Here is a 16,611-nt window from a genome sequence, read left to right on the forward strand (position 1 = left end):
AATGGCAGAAGTGCTATGGGTGAGCAGCCTGGCATATTTCAGTACAGTAATAACAGTATGAACTGTATTTCAGGAGGTTTCTGGCTTGTTTTTTTCCTACGCATTCTAGAAATACTGCCTTGTCATAAAAAGGACAGAACTTCAGGAGTTGTGTTGGATTAATGCTGAAGAGAGATCTGAGGGTTTGCTATAGGCCAAAAAGGTGGCATCTGGTGGGGAGAAACCTAAAAAGCTTGACAGCTAACTGTGGTCTGTATACTTCTGAAAATGGGATAATCAGTCAAGTTTCAAATTAGGATACTCAGCCCCTTGTGAGACTTGGAAGGAAAGGGTAGTAAATCCTGTTTTGAGGGACAGCTCACTTACCATCTCTAGCCTCTGAAGAGGAATTTGGTGACTTGAATTTAAATGTAATCAAAGTTATGAACAGGGAGAGGATGAAAATTGGGTCATGACCTCCACAAGTAATATGTTAATATGGAAAATAACACTGTTGTCAGTTCATTCATAAGATTTTTTACCCCCAAAATCAAATAAAGAAAAGGACTGTTAAATTAAATTGCATAGCAGGTCACTTTTCCTGGCATGTCTCCACTTAATGGAAGTTGGATTTGAGTGCGTCTCCCTCTCAAAGATCTGCTCGAATGGGCTGAGCTCCAACTGCTCTCCGTGCTTTTTCTTCCCATTTTCTTAGCCCTCAATTAAATTTATAGGTTATTTAGTAAGTAAATCAGTTTTAAACTAGTGTGTCCAAGGCTTAGTAGTTCAATGGTAAAGCCATGATATTGCATAATTTGTATTTTATATATAAAAGGAGCGATTTGGACAAAATGTCATTTGCTAAATAATGTGGTGGTTTTGTTAAGAACTCACCAGCAGATTTGCTGCTTGATGCAGCTGGGTGATTTACATCTTCCCTGATGGGCTGCTCGAGGCTCCCTGGTTCTACGTGCTGCATTTAAAGCAGCTTCTGAGTCCTCTTAGTAGGATTGCTCTAACTTTTACATCTTCTCTTTGTTTACCTGTAGTAGTTAAACTATACGCATTCACTATCCAAACAGTGCTTGAGCTGTTTTGGATTTTTTAAAAATCAATATTTCAGAAAATTTGAATTTCTTATATTGGGGACAAACCCAAAGGAGAGTAGTTTCTGTTCTGGAGAAGTCATCTATCTGCTTAGCAATTATTAAATCTGCAGTGACCAGTCTGATGGCAGAGAAACCTAATATGTGTGTGATTCTAGGCATTGTTGAAGGGGATTACCATTAAAAAAAAACAACCTCATAAAAATCACTCTTCAAGATTGCAGCATCTTGAGGAACTGAATCACACAAATCTTTATCTGAAGAGAATTTTCAACCTCCCCAGCCCCCAATTAACTACCTTTAGTTGGAATCTCATGACTAAGTTGTTCATTCTGTATTGTCATTCTTTCTTCCTTGCAATTTCCAAATCACTGGCTAGGACTTTGAACAGAGAAAGGGTATTGTGGGCAGCTGAGTCCATTGAGTTCTATATGATTTCCCATAGTGATTCAGGTCTGCAAGGAGTCATAGCTGTGCCATTCAAGAGTTGATGGTCTTAAAAGTGGTCAGGATGAAATTCTGCAGAAAGTGTTGAGACCAAGCTTTTTAAAGAAATATATAATATTTATTTATTTACCACCTTTAGGATAACGGTATTTTTTGGCCCAGAACCAAATTGTACATTGAAGTGAGTTTAAAAGAGAAAAAAAATCCAGTAACAGGTTTTTTTTTCTTCTGGGGAGGTAAAATAAAATGTAATATTTAATATTTTAATATTTTTGAAATGTAAATGTAGGTACTCTCTGTCAGTACACTGGTGTGCTCCTTTTACTATAAATTTGGGATTGCAGTTTAATGAAAGGCTTAATAGGAGGTAAAATGTTATTATGGGTGTATATTAATGATGTGTTCTTTTACTTAATGTGTAGTTCAGCCCAAAAGAAACCCAGTTATTTTATTTTGAGTGCAATTTAAATACCTTTTTTTCCCTCCACTTCGTTGTCAGTTAAGAATAAAAATGGACTGACATCTGTCTTTCAAAACCACATGTACAAAATGTTGGTAGTTTAGGTTTCTGACAGATAGTTTTTAATTATGTAGAAAACATTATCCTGTCGAGAAGGCTAGACTGGCTGATATCAGAGGTCTTTCTGTACCATCTGAACAACAGACACAGTAAAGATAAACTGGCAGATTCAGATTGTTGAATGAATTTTTGACTTAAATTGTGACCATCTCAGCATTTAAGGAAATTATTTAAGACCACATATTTTGTTCATTGCAGTATACACAAGTGGTATAGCAGATGGACTTTCAGGAAGGTGCATCCATATGCAGTTGAGGATCTAGGGCTATAGGAAGGTTCTGGTGCTTGTTAGGAATTAGACAACTGGAAGCTTAAATTTATCAGCTTCAAGTCAAAACCCTGCAGCACTTCCAATTCCTCCTTGGAGGAGTGTCTTGCCTCTTCTCACACTTGAATTCATGTGTCCAATTTGTTTGACCTGTCCCCTTGCTGTGCCAGTTTGTCAATGAGCCAAAGCTAAGTGGCTGGATAACCAGCCAGGTTTTCACGTATTACCCCCCTAAGGTGGCAAAGCCACGTGGGGCTTGTGTTTCTCAGCCAGCTGGCAAGCTAAAGAAATGGCTTTGTAAGCCAAACCGTGCACAGCCCAGGATTACAATGGGCTTGCAATGTGGGATTTACCTCATCCCTGTCTGTAGGCAAGTTATATGGCTGTCATCTTTCTCAGTATTTTGTGTGTCATGTCCTTTCATTTCCTTAGCAATGTTGTCCTAATATAGCCGGTTGTTTTGAATAATGCCATGCTTTTCAGTGAAGGCTGGTCACTGGGTATCAGTGCAGGAAATGCTGTTAGCTGTTTGAAATTCCACAGTGTGTGTTTTCTATGAAGACCTTTGTTTTGTAGCTTAGTTTCAGAGAGAAAGTAATCTAGGCTTATTATTGGGGATTGATTGATTATCCTCAGGTGTGTTAATCCCATACATGCTCACAAAAAGTGGAGATTTAAAAAGAAAATGGAGATTACTAATTAGACCGGCTGTATTTGCTCACTCAAGAGAATAATGATTGCTAATAAAGAGTTTATACATCAACATACATCTTGATAATATGGTGTCACATCCTCTGTGAGCATTTTAATATTAAACTAAAGAACTGTATTTATTGGAATAAATTAATTTACTTCATTGCCTTCAGATTGTACACCAGTTAAAAGAGAAGTATGCTATTTTTTTTTATTGTTGGCATAGTCTCCAGTAAGTGCCAGACAGTTTAAAGACTTGAAGGGTTGATGAGCAACTTCTGAACAAGTACATTTGGTGAGATTCGTAAAACCAACAACCCAAAGGAAAAACAGGTGAAGTAGAAAAGGATCTAAGAATAAGTTTGTAGATGAGGTAAACCCCAGTTCTTTTAATTGTGAACTTCTGCCAGCAAATAACATCCTGTACTTCATGACAGATACAAAATATATACAGTTATTTATGAGCGGAAAAATACCTGCAGAAATTGAGACTCCTATCTGACATTCATACATTATAATATTTCTCTCACACACTTAAAAAGGCATCTGAACAGCTAATTAAAGGTATTAAAAAGAATAAAAGACACTGTAATGAAATAGAACCTAAGGGTAAAATGGAGGAAGCTTCCCCAGGAACACACAATCTTGCCAGCTGTAATAAACTTCAAAAGCCAAACTTGAAAATCAAATAAATCCTATCTTTAGCCTCACAAAGGATGCTGCCGATACTTTTCAGCAAGAAGATAGAACATTCGAGGAATGTTCAAGCCCTCTGGAAAAAATCCTGCCTTCTGCCCCTTTGTGATCACACAATAGAAATCCAGCTCTGTGTGTGTGCGTGTTTGTATGTAGATATACTTGTCTGTGTTACAGGCACCAGAGTAAAATGCAGCTCTCAACTTAAACAGATACGCTCTTTTAAAAAAATTTTGCTGAAGGCCCTAGTGTGATGCCCTCTCATCTTGAGTAAAGGAGCACTACTATCAGCCTGTTTGTATAAAATAAACATAATTCTTCATACATAAAATGCATGTGCTGAATATATCCTCTGCTAGCAGGTCTTAAAACTATATTTTTAGTGTTGTTTGTGATTTAAAAAAAAAATTTAAAAAAGCCTAAGGCAATTAAAATGGCTGCTTTTATTTAGTAAAAGTCTGACACTGGCTGCAAAGTTAGTCTTGAGACACACCTGGACTTCACAGATGAAGTAACTGAAGATCGGGGAGGTAGAGAAATATGAGATGGAACAGGTACACTGTCTACAGAATAAAAAATGCAAGTTTTATCAATTGCAGTCCTTTTCTAAATTTTAGTGATTGGGAAATAGGAAAAGATATATGAGCTTTAACAGCAGTAAATCAGTATATTTCAAATCACTGTTTAATCTATTGTGTTCACCTAGTGTTATTTTCCTTTAAATCTTACGTAAAGATAATGGAATTTTCCCAACTATTGTGCTTAAAAACTCAAGGTGTCTCACCTGAATTAAACAGAGAAGTTTCAGGTTGATTATACAATCTGATTAAAAAACATTAGACTAGTTTCATGTGTTGGAACATGGTATCAGCTCCCATTAAAACTCACTGATACCAGTAGCATAAGATATGCTGATATGCGTAAGACGGCTGGTTCCAAGCACAGTCTGCAGTGGACCCGCAGCCAAAGAACAGAAGATTTGCCCTCCAGCACAGACAGGAGGGATGGGGGCCAATAATGCAGAAGAACAGAAGCCTGTAATGGCGAGGACCGGCAGGAGGGTGAGACTTCCCCCGAAGCCCGTGCAGAACCGCTTCACCACTCTGCAGGCTGGAGAGGAAAGACCAGTCACATCGAGAGAGGTGCTGGAGCTGAGTCAGGCAGCCCCATCTGCTCCCCATAGAACAACCAGTGCAACTCAGAAAAGGCAACGGGTGCTAGTGGTAGGCACCTCTCTTTTGAAAGGTACCGACGCGCTTGTTTGTCACCTGACAGTCTCTAGAGTGTGTAATCAAGAAGGATCACAGAGCCCTTCTCCCCAGGTAATGTGATCTTTTAAGGTCCCTTTCCAACCCAAACCATTCTATGATTCTCTGATAAGCTTGAATGGTTTCCTGGTTTGGCATCTCAGAGGGCCTTCAGCAGAACTGCTGCCCCCATGCAAGGAGTGCAAAGTTTGGCTTGCTGATAGTATAAAGGCACAATGTATACCTCAAGATAGAGAATAATTTTTAGTACCAAGAGCATTGTGAAATGGACTTGGTAAATGTTATTAGGTACTTCTGGACTACGGAATGATAATTTATGGCTACAGTAAGCAATTTGTTGAACTGATTTGGAGAGACAGAGTTCTGATACCTATCATGGTGAGCACAAATTTCCTGTGAAGCTAAATAGAAGATAACGTGCTAGAACATTACAAGCATGTTTTTCACATAATCTGACAATATCTTGCTGTGGCAGTAGTGCTAGATGTATTTATATTTGCAGTAAAATGCATAAGATCCTAGTGGTGATGCTTAATATTTATATTCTAACCATCATTAAGCAATTCCAGATTAATCCAAATAAACTGTCTTTGGTGGTATTTTTAAATGGCAACATCCCCTTTCAGTGTCACTGCAGGACATTACAATGAGGAAAGCTTTCCGGAGTTCCACAATTCAAGATCAACAGCTGTTTGACCGCAAAACTCTGCCTATTCCTTTGCAAGAAACTTACGACATTTGTGAACAACCTCCTCCACTTAACATTCTCACCCCTTACAGGTTAGTAAAATTAAGTTAATTAAAACAATTTTCTAGCTTATTTTATGTAATAGAGGTGCTGTATCCAGGCACCTTGCTCATGTTGAGTAGCATTTGAATATATAAGGAGCCACACTAGAAAACCGTGAAGCTGCTGGAGGAATACAGGCAGCTGAGGACATTATAAGCATTAAAACTTTACTCCACTTTACTCAAATTTTACCCCAGTGCAACTGGTAAGAAAAAGCCGTTTTTATTATCTATGTTTATTTAACTGTCATGCTCTTGGACAGGAAGTGAAGAAAATGGAGAGTTAAGTATGTAGGAAGAAAGGTCTTCAGTGGAAATGAATGTTGTTTGCTGACCCAAAGTCAGTTTGAATCAATAGTTGGACACGAGCAGCCACACAAATTTGCTCACTATTTTAAAACCAAGATTCAAGTCGTTGGAATGGGACATCTCTGATTTATGATGCTCTTTTTTTATCTACAGCTTGTTTTAAGGTTACTTTTGCTAAAATCAGGACCTTGAATACAAGGAAAGATAGTAAAGAATGATGGCACAGGAGGTCAACATTCATCTTTTTAATGTTCTTCAGTAAAATATTTCAGGGTCTGAGATACTAGGTATTCCTTAATATGCCTTTCCTTTACCTTAATGTTTGGATTCATATGTTGTTAAATAAATAGTATGCCCTGTTTGCATCATTGTATTTCAGGGATGATGGAAAAGAGGGTTTGAAGTTTTATACCAATCCTTCATACTTCTTTGATCTGTGGAAGGAAAAAATGTTGCAGGACACTGAGGACAAAAGAAAAGAAAAGAGGAAGCAGAAGGTATGTATGTTAGCTTTGTATGGCTTCTGGTTATTTTTTCCTGGAAGGGGTTTACTTGCAGATATGGTATTTTTTTGGCTATGGAATGAATAACAATCCAAACTTTACAGTCGTCTTAATTCAACTAAAACTACTTGAATTAAATAAAAAAAAAAATATGGCAGGGCCTAGAGCTTTCATGCTGTCTAAAAGTATTTAACACCAGGTTTGCCAAAGCTTCTAAGTCTTCTAGCAATGACTTAAAAAGGAGGAATACAGTGAGAATAAAAAATTTCACTGGAACACTTTTTTATTATGCAATATTCTGGCTATATTACATGTGAAAAATCTTGAATGACATTCTAGTAAATATTTTCACTCTAAACTAGAAAGAAATTAATAGGAATAAAGCACTTTGTATTTTCTTAAAATTAAACAAACTTTTGCAAAGGTAACGCTACCTTTTTGTTTCTGTATATTTCATACATAGAGACATTAAATATGTGTCAGATTCATAATTTCATTTCAGACTTAGAATAAAAAGCTACTTATCCAGTTATTTTTTGCTGTATTATTCAGCTAATTTTCCACTCGACTGAAGTTTCTGCCTCTTTGAAGTCTTTTTGGTTTACGTATCATATTTAGACTGAAAGTAAATTTTTCTTGCGCTTGACTTGGGATTGTTTTTCATTATTTTGTGGCTGATGTTTAAATGCAACTAATTAAAAACCACTGTCTCAGTTGTCAGTTTTGTTTGCACAACTCTCCAACAGCAGAAAAACCTGGATCGGCCTCATGAACCAGAAAAAGTGCCAAGGGCACCTCACGACAGACGGAGAGAGTGGCAGAAGTTAGCCCAGGGTCCGGAGCTCGCAGAAGATGATGCTAACCTCTTACATAAGCACATTGAAGTTGCTAATGGCCCAGCTTCACATTTCGAATCAAGGTTTCTTTTTATTTTTTCTATCCTTTATTAAGTACCAGCATTCATACTGCGTAGTGAACACGCTTGAGAAATGGTAAATGATGAGATGCTACTGCTGTTCTTGGAGTGCACTGGAAATTATTGATCTAGCTCAATCAAAACTCAGTTTTGGAATCCTTAGTATGTCCTTAAAGGAGTAGTTATTATCTTGTTATTTTAAAGCATAGTGTGTGTCCTTGAGGATGTGTTGTCGCCTGCAGCTTGAAGAAGTTGTAGTGTCACTGCTGCAAACTTGCCCCCAGGTCTGTCACTACATTCCAGTCTTGACCTACAAAATCCCTATTATTCCAGTCTCTTGATTTTTCCTCAGCAGACACTGCCAAGACTATATGGTGGGTGTGATGTGAGCAATCGTCCACTTGGAACTCAGATGAGATCAATGAGCTTCTCTTTACTCTTGAGCAAATCCAAGATTTGATTGATGTTTTTAGTTATAGTCTCTTACAGAGTCTAACCTGTTGGATTCTCATTTCACAGCGTGCATGTGCTGGTGGCTAAAAGTAGCATTTCACTTGGTAAACACCGGCTGTTTCTACTCTTCTGGTGTTTGTGCAAAAGCAACTGAGCGGATAGGAAAGAGGTGCAACAATTAATATTACGAGTTTTGGTGGTGTGCTTTTGGGTTGTTTGTTAGATTTCTTGTTAATTAAAAAGCATTCATTGTCCTCCAAAAAAACATTTAATTTAATCCCCCTATCCTTCACTGGCCAAAAGCACCATAAGACAGTATTTTGTTTAGCTTTTTAAGGCCTTCAAACAAACGTAATAGTGACAGTGGATAATTATAACAACTCTAGGAGATAGTGTTTTCTGTCTGAAAAATGGAAAAACCTGTTTGTAAAAAAAAATTAGCACTCTGAATTTGGAAAGTAAAAAATGGCCTTGGTGCATTTCAGCCAGCGGGATACAACTCGAGTTATGGTGATTAGCATTTTTCTGGGAACAACTTTACAGCATCTTACCTTTGTAAACTGCTGTATCAAGTCGTTGACAGAAACATCTGCTTCCTGCCATCCTTCTGTTGGCAGATTCCACATTAAGACACACTTTTTCCAGGACCCTGACCTAAACTTAGATTCTCTCAGTACCAGCAATGCAGTTATGAGTAATGCCGTGGTGGTTGGGAGCCCTACACGTGCACAGTGTGTCATTCAGATACAGAACAGCCCCGTGCTTTTGAATAGCAGAGTATCCCCCAATAATTTAGTAGGTTAGATACTACAGTAGTGATAGTATGCAGAAGATGTTGAGTACTGCTTTACTTGTTGGAAATTTCTGCAAACACATTTCCTCCAAACTTAATATAGAAATTTTTTAAAATCTTTAATTGAATAGCTAATTAAAATTTCTTAACTGATCAGGTCTTTAAGGTGTGTCTAAAGTTGTCATTAACAAGGAAGGTGAATCATTTTAAGCTGTAATTATCTTTCTTTACTGCTGCTACTTGATAGTGGATATTTAGATTATCTTCTTTATATCTGTTGTATTGCTACAAAGTATTAGGTCTAAAGTAGTGGGTTCTCTCTGTTGGAATATAGATCCTCTGACAAGTTCAGCTGAATTACTCAGTTGTAAATTCTACTGTTCTAACATGGATGGGTGTTTCATGAATGTTATAAAAGAATATGGTTGCACATATGCAGGGACTGAGGAGTAGAAACTGAGTACAATACCTGTCATAATGCGCTCTGGTATATATTTCTGATTTTATTGCTACATTTACTTAACTCAAAGTGATGTGACTAATAAACACTAAGATCACACATGTACTGTAGAAATTGTCTGATAGACCTGTCAAAAGCATTAAACCCTTGAGCTGCTAGAAGCAATTGCATGGAAAGTGACATAAATTATTAAAAAGCTGTGCAGTACAATATGCAGCAGTGGTGCAGGGAAGATACTTGAATTCAGAAATCAAACTGAAGTACAGAACATTAGCTGAGGGCACTAATACTTACTTTTACTAAAGCTGATATCGGATCACTTTTCACTGTTCTCCTGCAGATCTCAAGCATACGTGGACCATTTGGATGGATCGTACTCGCTTTCTGCATTGCCCTATAGTCAGATGTCAGAACTTCTGAACAGAGCTGAGGAGCGAGTGTTGGTCAGACCACACGAGCCACCACCGCCGCCTCCGATGCACGGAGCAGGAGAGGTGAAACCTGTGCCTCCTTGTGTCAGGTACGAAGTGGTCAAGCGACATGCAGATTTATTGGGGAGTTTATTTTTTAATTTCTCCAAGTGTTTTTATTTTCTATTTCTCTATGTCTTTCCAGAACTGGATATGTACTTAGAGTATTTTCTGTAGTGAGACTCCGGTTGTCCCCTGTTGTTTTATACCCAAAATCTTAACTTTCTGGTCAGGTACATACAACTTGGAATAGAGGACAATTGATCGAGACACGGTTCTTATATCAGCAGGATGTTAGTCTCTTGAAAATAATGTCTTTTTACTGTTCAGGAGATTAATTTTCCACAACAGCTGAAAGAAATCCTCTAGTGGTCTTTCAGGAAAATAATTTTGCTGTTCCCTTTTGTTTTCTTCAATTCACCTATTCATTGCACTATAATGAATATCTAGCATATAAATATACCTCTCTGTGCATAGAATTGATGACCTTTGATATTAGCCTCACTCACCCTGTCATCAAACCTTAAATAGGTATTTCAAATGTAACTCGTCCTTGTTGCTTTTACTGTTTTGTTTGCTTTTAAAGTTCTGTGAATCGAAGCAGTTAACCTCTAGTTCCCTCACTTCAGAAAAATAATTTGGATTTACTTAGGGATGGATGGGGAGAATTTTACTAGTATAGGAACCGTTTCATAAAGATGCAGGTTTGTGTAAGAGCATAAAGTCAGGTAATAGCTGAATTTGAGCAAAGGTCTGTTGGAAGACTGATGCATACTCCGTACTGAGAATTAGATTTCCTCGTGTATGAAGTATGAATAACTTGAAATCATCATAGCACGTAATGCTCTTTAATATTCTTAAGTTGCAGAAATGAATCTGTTACTATTTTTTCCACTCTCCAGCTCTAATAACAACTTTGTCCTGTTATTGAATATTTCAGTTCTACTACTGGCTTGGTAGAAAATCGTCCTCAGTCACCAGCAACAGGCAGAACACCAGTGTTTGTGAGCCCCACTCCTCCTCCTCCACCACCACCACCTCTTCCATCTGCTTTGTCAACTTCATCATTAAGAGCTGCAATGACTTCCACCCCTCCACCCCCGGTCCCACCGCCACCACCACCTCCCACAGCTGCCCTGCAGGCCCCAGCTGTGCCACCTCCACCAGCTCCTCTCCAGATAGCTCCTGGAGTCCTACATCCAGCTCCACCTCCAATTGCTCCTCCCCTAGCACAACCCTCTCCTCCTGTCACTAGAGCTGCCCAAGTGTGTGAAGCTGTACCCGTTCACCCAGTTCCTCCACAAGCTGAAGTACAGGGACTTCCTCCACCACCACCACCTCCTCCCTTGCCTCCTCCTGGCATTCGGCCTTCCTCTCCTGTCACAGTTGCAGCCCTTTCTCACCCTCCTCCTGTTCTGCATCCTCCTCCCACAACCATTGTCCCTGCACCTCATGCACCCCTAATGCCTCCATCTCCACCATCCCAAGTGATTCCTGCTCCTGAGCCCAAACGCCATCCTTCAACTCTTCCTGTAATCAGTGATGCTAGAAGTGTTCTGCTGGAGGCGATACGGAAAGGTAATGTTTGGCTATTAAGGGGCAAAAAGAATGATCTCAGTTACTTGCTAAATACACATTAGCTTTGAGAGATGGACTATTTCACATGTGTAAGAAGTTAGAGGGGCGCATCTTAAGTCTGTTTCTGTTTTCTATACAGTGTATGCATTGCCAAGTAGACAGATTTTTTTCAATTTGTAATTGCACTTATCAGATGTTTAGTTTGGGTGGCAAAACTGGTTGTCTGTGGAAGTTAGATTTATTTAAAAAAAAAAAAAAAGTAGTACATATGTTTATAGATGATCTGTGGAGATTATCTCTTCATTTCTGCTTACCTGAAAATGTAGCTATTTCTGATAACCTACAGATTGTGTAGAAGTCAAAAACATTGTTTTCCACAGATTGTTAGATGAAAGCAGAACAGATTGATTGGCTTTGGCATATTGATCATATATCCGTGTATTACAACAACATATAAATGACATTAAGAAATTGTTTCTTAAGACTTAGAGCTGATCTTGACAAGTCTCAACTCAGTAGTGGAGCAGTCTTTACATTGCAAGGTGCCCCACTGGCAGAGTGGGAGCGAATGGCCAGGACTGTGTGTACAAGCTGTACCTTTTGGCCTACGTGCCTACAGCCAGAAAAATCCCTGCTGCACTGTGAGTGCTGCTGCTTGTGCGCTGTCTTCAAATAATCTTTCTCAAATGCATTGAGTACTACCTTCTTGTGTTTTTCCCCTGCACCTACAGCACAGTGCAGAATCTATATGGTACTGTAATATCTGTAAATAGTAAATAGGCTATAGTATAGGCTGTTAATACTATAAATAGTAGATAGGCTATAATACAAATTCAAAATATTTTTAAGTATCTGCGTGAATTGATCACGAATTGATAACATCATTGACTCTAAAGATGCATCAACCACAGTTGAGTACAACAGTGGTACATGAACACTAGTAGGCAATATCAGCAAAAAACTTCACAAAGGAGAGCCTGCTGGTATAATATAGGTGATTCCTGAAAAAGCTTTTGACCAAGTCTTGCACAAGAAACAAAGGCTCAAGTTACAACAGCTTAAATTCCACTAAGGACCTGTGTTTGTGTTGCCTGTCAGTTGGCGACAGAGAGCATTAAGTACAGGTTGTAGGTCATATTTAGACTGTGTCAGTCTGTGGTGTTTCGAGTGTAACACCAAAATATATAATCTCTCTCATGTTTCTAACTGGGTTACTGAATTTAGCTTTCTCATGCTATCAGGATGTGTAATTTCTCTTTTGTGTTTGATCTTTAAGTCATACTTTATCCCAAAACAGATCATTACGTGATCAAAACTGAGGTACAAGAAGTCCTGTCGTGTTGGGATACTCATGTAGCTATAACTTCATTTGAGACCAAGAAGAGAGAGTCTAAAAATTGTTTAGAAATGCAAATAGTAAAATGGCTTAGTCACTTACAGTGGTACTAAAAATGAGAATGTGTTTTTAATGGAAAATCAGAAGCAGGATATTATAGTAGGAAGACTGATGACCTAGTCTGCTGTTGCAATTCTGACATTCCTCTCTTTGAAAACTTGATAGAGAACTTCTACCTGAGGACTGTGTCCTCGGCCTTCATTTTTGCTTGCAAAGCATTTTGTAAATCATGACCTAACGACTTGGCATAATGATAAAGGAGGAGAGTAACGTGTTTGTAATTTGATGTTCTTTAGGTATCCAGCTACGCAAAGTTGAGGAGCAGCGCGAACAAGAAGCTAAGCACGAGCGCATTGAGAATGATGTTGCTACTATACTTTCCCGTCGCATTGCTGTGGAATACAGTGATTCAGAAGATGATTCAGAGTTTGATGAAGTGGATTGGTTAGAGTAAAATTATTACGTTGCTGTACACTGCAAAATCGAATGCTAATGTCCATTGTGGTGCTTGTTCTTTGAAAGTTTGATGGTCATTTCTAGTGTTTTTTGTATTCTTTTCTTTACATAATTAATCCATGTTTTTCTACTTTTTGGTTTACAAAAAGCTCCTAGTGCATCTTTGAAACTAAATGTTTTACAGTGGCTTTTCTTACACATCTTTTTTGAAAGAACATACTTTGTTCCAATAGACCACTAAGTATTAAGCATGGGCAGCTGTTGGTAGAGTAGCAATTTCAATTTTTTGGCATATCTTAACTGTGCACTTTGTGAATTTTAAGTTAATGAAGGCAACTGAAATTGACATTCCAAGGGCAGCTGTATGTACTAATGAGCCTTATTCCACTTCTGATAGTGTTTTAAAACATTAAACCTAGCTATCAAGATATCACTGCCTCGATTACATCTGCACACTAAAAGTACATATAGTTAGCAGCACTGAACACACTGAAAGGAAAACGGATCTTTGGGGGGGGTTATTATTGTTTTATTGTTGTTTTTAAATAATTATGGCCTTATTTGAATGTTTAGAGATTCCCCTTCCCTTCTTCCCTCCCAGGTACATATTGTGTGGTACTATTTTTGCCTGCATAATAGACGTTTAAATTTTTTTTTTTCCTTGTGAAATCTTTTGACTTAAACATGCTGTGTAACTTAAGTAAATGTTAAAATAACAGTTTGATTTAATAAATGGTTCATTTTAAATGTTCCTGGTTGTTGTATTTTTCAATGAAGCCTGCTTTTCACTGCTATACCTGGGGGATCTTTGGGTTTCAAAGATTTAATCTGTGGTCTGCAAAGTTACAATAAATATTGTGGACTTGATCTAAGGACCCATGTTAAAGAAGAAAGCTTATATCATCAAACGATATCTATATGCATATCTACAAAAGAAAGCTGAAATATTACTGCGATCCATTGTGTTTAAAAAAAAAATTGGGAGCTTGTGGCTTATATGATTTGGGTTGTTTTTTGTAAAAAAACTACCATGAGTGTATCTTGAGAGGAGAAAGGGAGATGCAGCAGTCAAAATGGCGGTTAATGACAGCTGACAAAGAACATGGGTGATATTGCAAAGTCATTTGTGAAGTGCTCTCTAGCAGGGTGCTGCATGTTGCGTAGTTATAGGGCTTTTGTGTTTCCCTTCTGTGGAATAACTCCTTCAGGTCTGAGCGTACAGTCAAAAGCCTGTTGAGAAGGGAAGCACGAAGAGTGCGAGAGCGCTCTGACCTTGCGAAATCCTTCCTGGAAGATGGAATTGTACAATAGAGGAAAACAAGTGTTGAAAGTTGGAACGAGACTTCCGAAGGTGGAACATGAAATGTTCTACAGGCTACGGAACAATTTAGAGAAGGCGTGTGGTTATTAGCCTGCTCTTAGGACTGGGCAAACCTCCAGAGGTGGAGGCTGGAGCAGGAATCCCGTACAGCAGCCCTCCCAGCTTCACTGTCACCATCTCAGCCCCCGTGTAATTTGGTACATGTATATTCAAGACTTTTCCCACTGCAACAGTAATGCCTTCATTGTGTTTGTGGGAGAAAAATCATTGTCACAATTTGTGAATCTGCATCTTTATAACTAGGGTTTGGAGTTCTCTGTGTGCTGTTCTCTTTGACAGTTGTCTTCAACAATAATGCCATCTGCTTTATTCTGCCGTTTTCGTTTAACTTTCAACGTGCACGTCCTTCTTAATAGCTCCTCATAGTGTTAAAGGAAAGATGTCAGAAGCACCACTGCCTGAATATTCCGTTGTGTTTAATGTAGGTGTTTCCTTGCATCTCAGTAATCCTACATGGACAAATCTGGCTCAATAGCTAAAGGTGGGAGATCTCCTTTGTGCATCTGAACAGGACCGGGCTCTTCCAGCAGAATTGTGGCACACACCTGCAGCTACCCTTCAAGCAGGGAGCCAGATCTTTCAGCAGCTGAAAGAAGAGCTCGTGCCTAAATTGTGTGTAGGTAATTCTGATGTTTGTACCCGTTCCTTGCTGTAGTCTCTAAGCTCCTGGTGTTCCTGGTGGCTATTACAGACAGCAGCCTACATGGTCACTTAAGTGGAGCAGCAGCATGTGTGTGCCCAGCCTGGAACTGCTCAAAGCAGGGCATCTCCTCACTGGGACATCAAGCCTGCACTGTGGGTGAGCTCTGAGCGTGTCCAGGGGCTGTGAACTGGGCATAACTCGCCTAAAGCAAAGAGATGAGTTAGCAGAAACAAAAGAAAAGAAGAAAGAAAAGAAATGAAAGCCAAAGGGCCCCTAGATGACTGCAGCTATCACACTATTGGACTTGAAGGTACAAAAAATAAATCCTTATTGACAAATGGTTGTTATTGACCTGCTTCGCTGTCCCGGTGATTAATAAGGTCCCTTCCAAACCGGTACCCGGGGCAGAAAAAGCACTCATTTAATATGACACAGTCACACGGAGTAATGAACCTTGTCTGAGAAAAGTCAAGAGTTAAATTCAGTTAACATTTCGCGGGCGGGATTCTTGGCCTTCTGCCACTGCTACAGCTTTCTGCCATAGCAACTAGTCTCCAGATAGCAATGGCGTGATTCACTAGTAGCGAGAGGTGATTGCTGAATTTGAATATTTGCATTTATAGCCCTACTCTGAGAGATGCATTTGCAATCTGGGTGATTTGTGTCCCTCTCGCTGTGGTCTCCTACTGCCCTTCTCGTTTGGTGGAACGCTGCTCAGAGGCTGCTGGGCTGTTCATGGCCGTGATTAGATGTGTAATAGATTATTGATTGCTTTGTCTTGTAAGGTACTAAATCAAGTCTTCTGTATTGAACTGTTTATAGGTGCTGTTGTTTACTTCTGTACATTTACAGCAGCTGGTTAAAAACAAAGACTCAAAGTCTGCTACAGAAATAACGTGTCAGTAATGTTCAGTACAAGTGAAGAGAAACCTTTGTTCAACTTCACACCTTCCTTGAGCTGTAATCTGGGACAGTTAAAAATGATCTACCTCTCCCACTGCAAAACGGGGCGGGGGGGGGGGGGGGAAAAAAAAAAAGTTACAAGACACAAGATTAAGCATCAGCCCCCCGCGCGGGGAAAGAAAAAAAAGCTAATCTTCCCTTTGCAAGGAGGAAAGATAAGAATTTGTCAGCTCTCCTCTGATAACAGAGCTGGCGAAGTAAAGATGCTTCTCGCCCGGGTCCCTGCCATGATTGATGCTCCCTCCTCCATCACTCCCTACCTTCTCCGGTGGAAAAATTGGGCAGCCCCGGGCGGGCAGGCGGATCTCACACCTCCTCGGGCCCCGTGGTCCTCCGGCACCGGGCGGCTGCCAATGTCCTTGCAACCGACGGGGAAACAGGCCACAAGGTTCAAGTTAACTGCGGAGCGTTACTACACTGAACATCTGGTCATGAATGAACGGATTCCCCCCTAACTCTCATCG

The 16,611-nt window shown here is 39.3% G+C and overlaps 1 protein-coding gene across 4 annotated transcripts in view; it reads left to right on the forward strand.

Moving 5' to 3' along the window:
• The window catches only part of WASF1 (WAS protein family member 1), a 43,680-nt gene extending 29,769 nt beyond the window's left edge, over window positions 1–13,911 (forward strand). For 3 of the 4 annotated variants that reach the window (XM_014964725.1, XM_014964724.1, XM_014964722.1), the window contains 6 exons: window positions 5,664–5,817; window positions 6,515–6,632; window positions 7,385–7,557; window positions 9,601–9,780; window positions 10,671–11,308; window positions 13,001–13,911. In XM_014964725.1, coding sequence (XP_014820211.1) covers window positions 5,664–5,817; window positions 6,515–6,632; window positions 7,385–7,557; window positions 9,601–9,780; window positions 10,671–11,308; window positions 13,001–13,158 — 1,421 coding nt within the window. In that variant the 3' untranslated portion in view covers window positions 13,159–13,911. The remainder of the gene's footprint in view (window positions 1–5,663; window positions 5,818–6,514; window positions 6,633–7,384; window positions 7,558–9,600; window positions 9,781–10,670; window positions 11,309–13,000) is intronic. The other variant, XM_014964726.1, reaches the window with a different exon arrangement.
• The last annotated feature ends 2,700 nt before the right edge of the window (window positions 13,912–16,611 follow it).

This window comes from Calidris pugnax, unplaced genomic scaffold (genome assembly GCF_001431845.1).
Source record: "Calidris pugnax isolate Ruff unplaced genomic scaffold, ASM143184v1 scaffold219, whole genome shotgun sequence".
NCBI classification, from domain to species: Eukaryota; Metazoa; Chordata; class Aves; order Charadriiformes; family Scolopacidae; genus Calidris; species Calidris pugnax.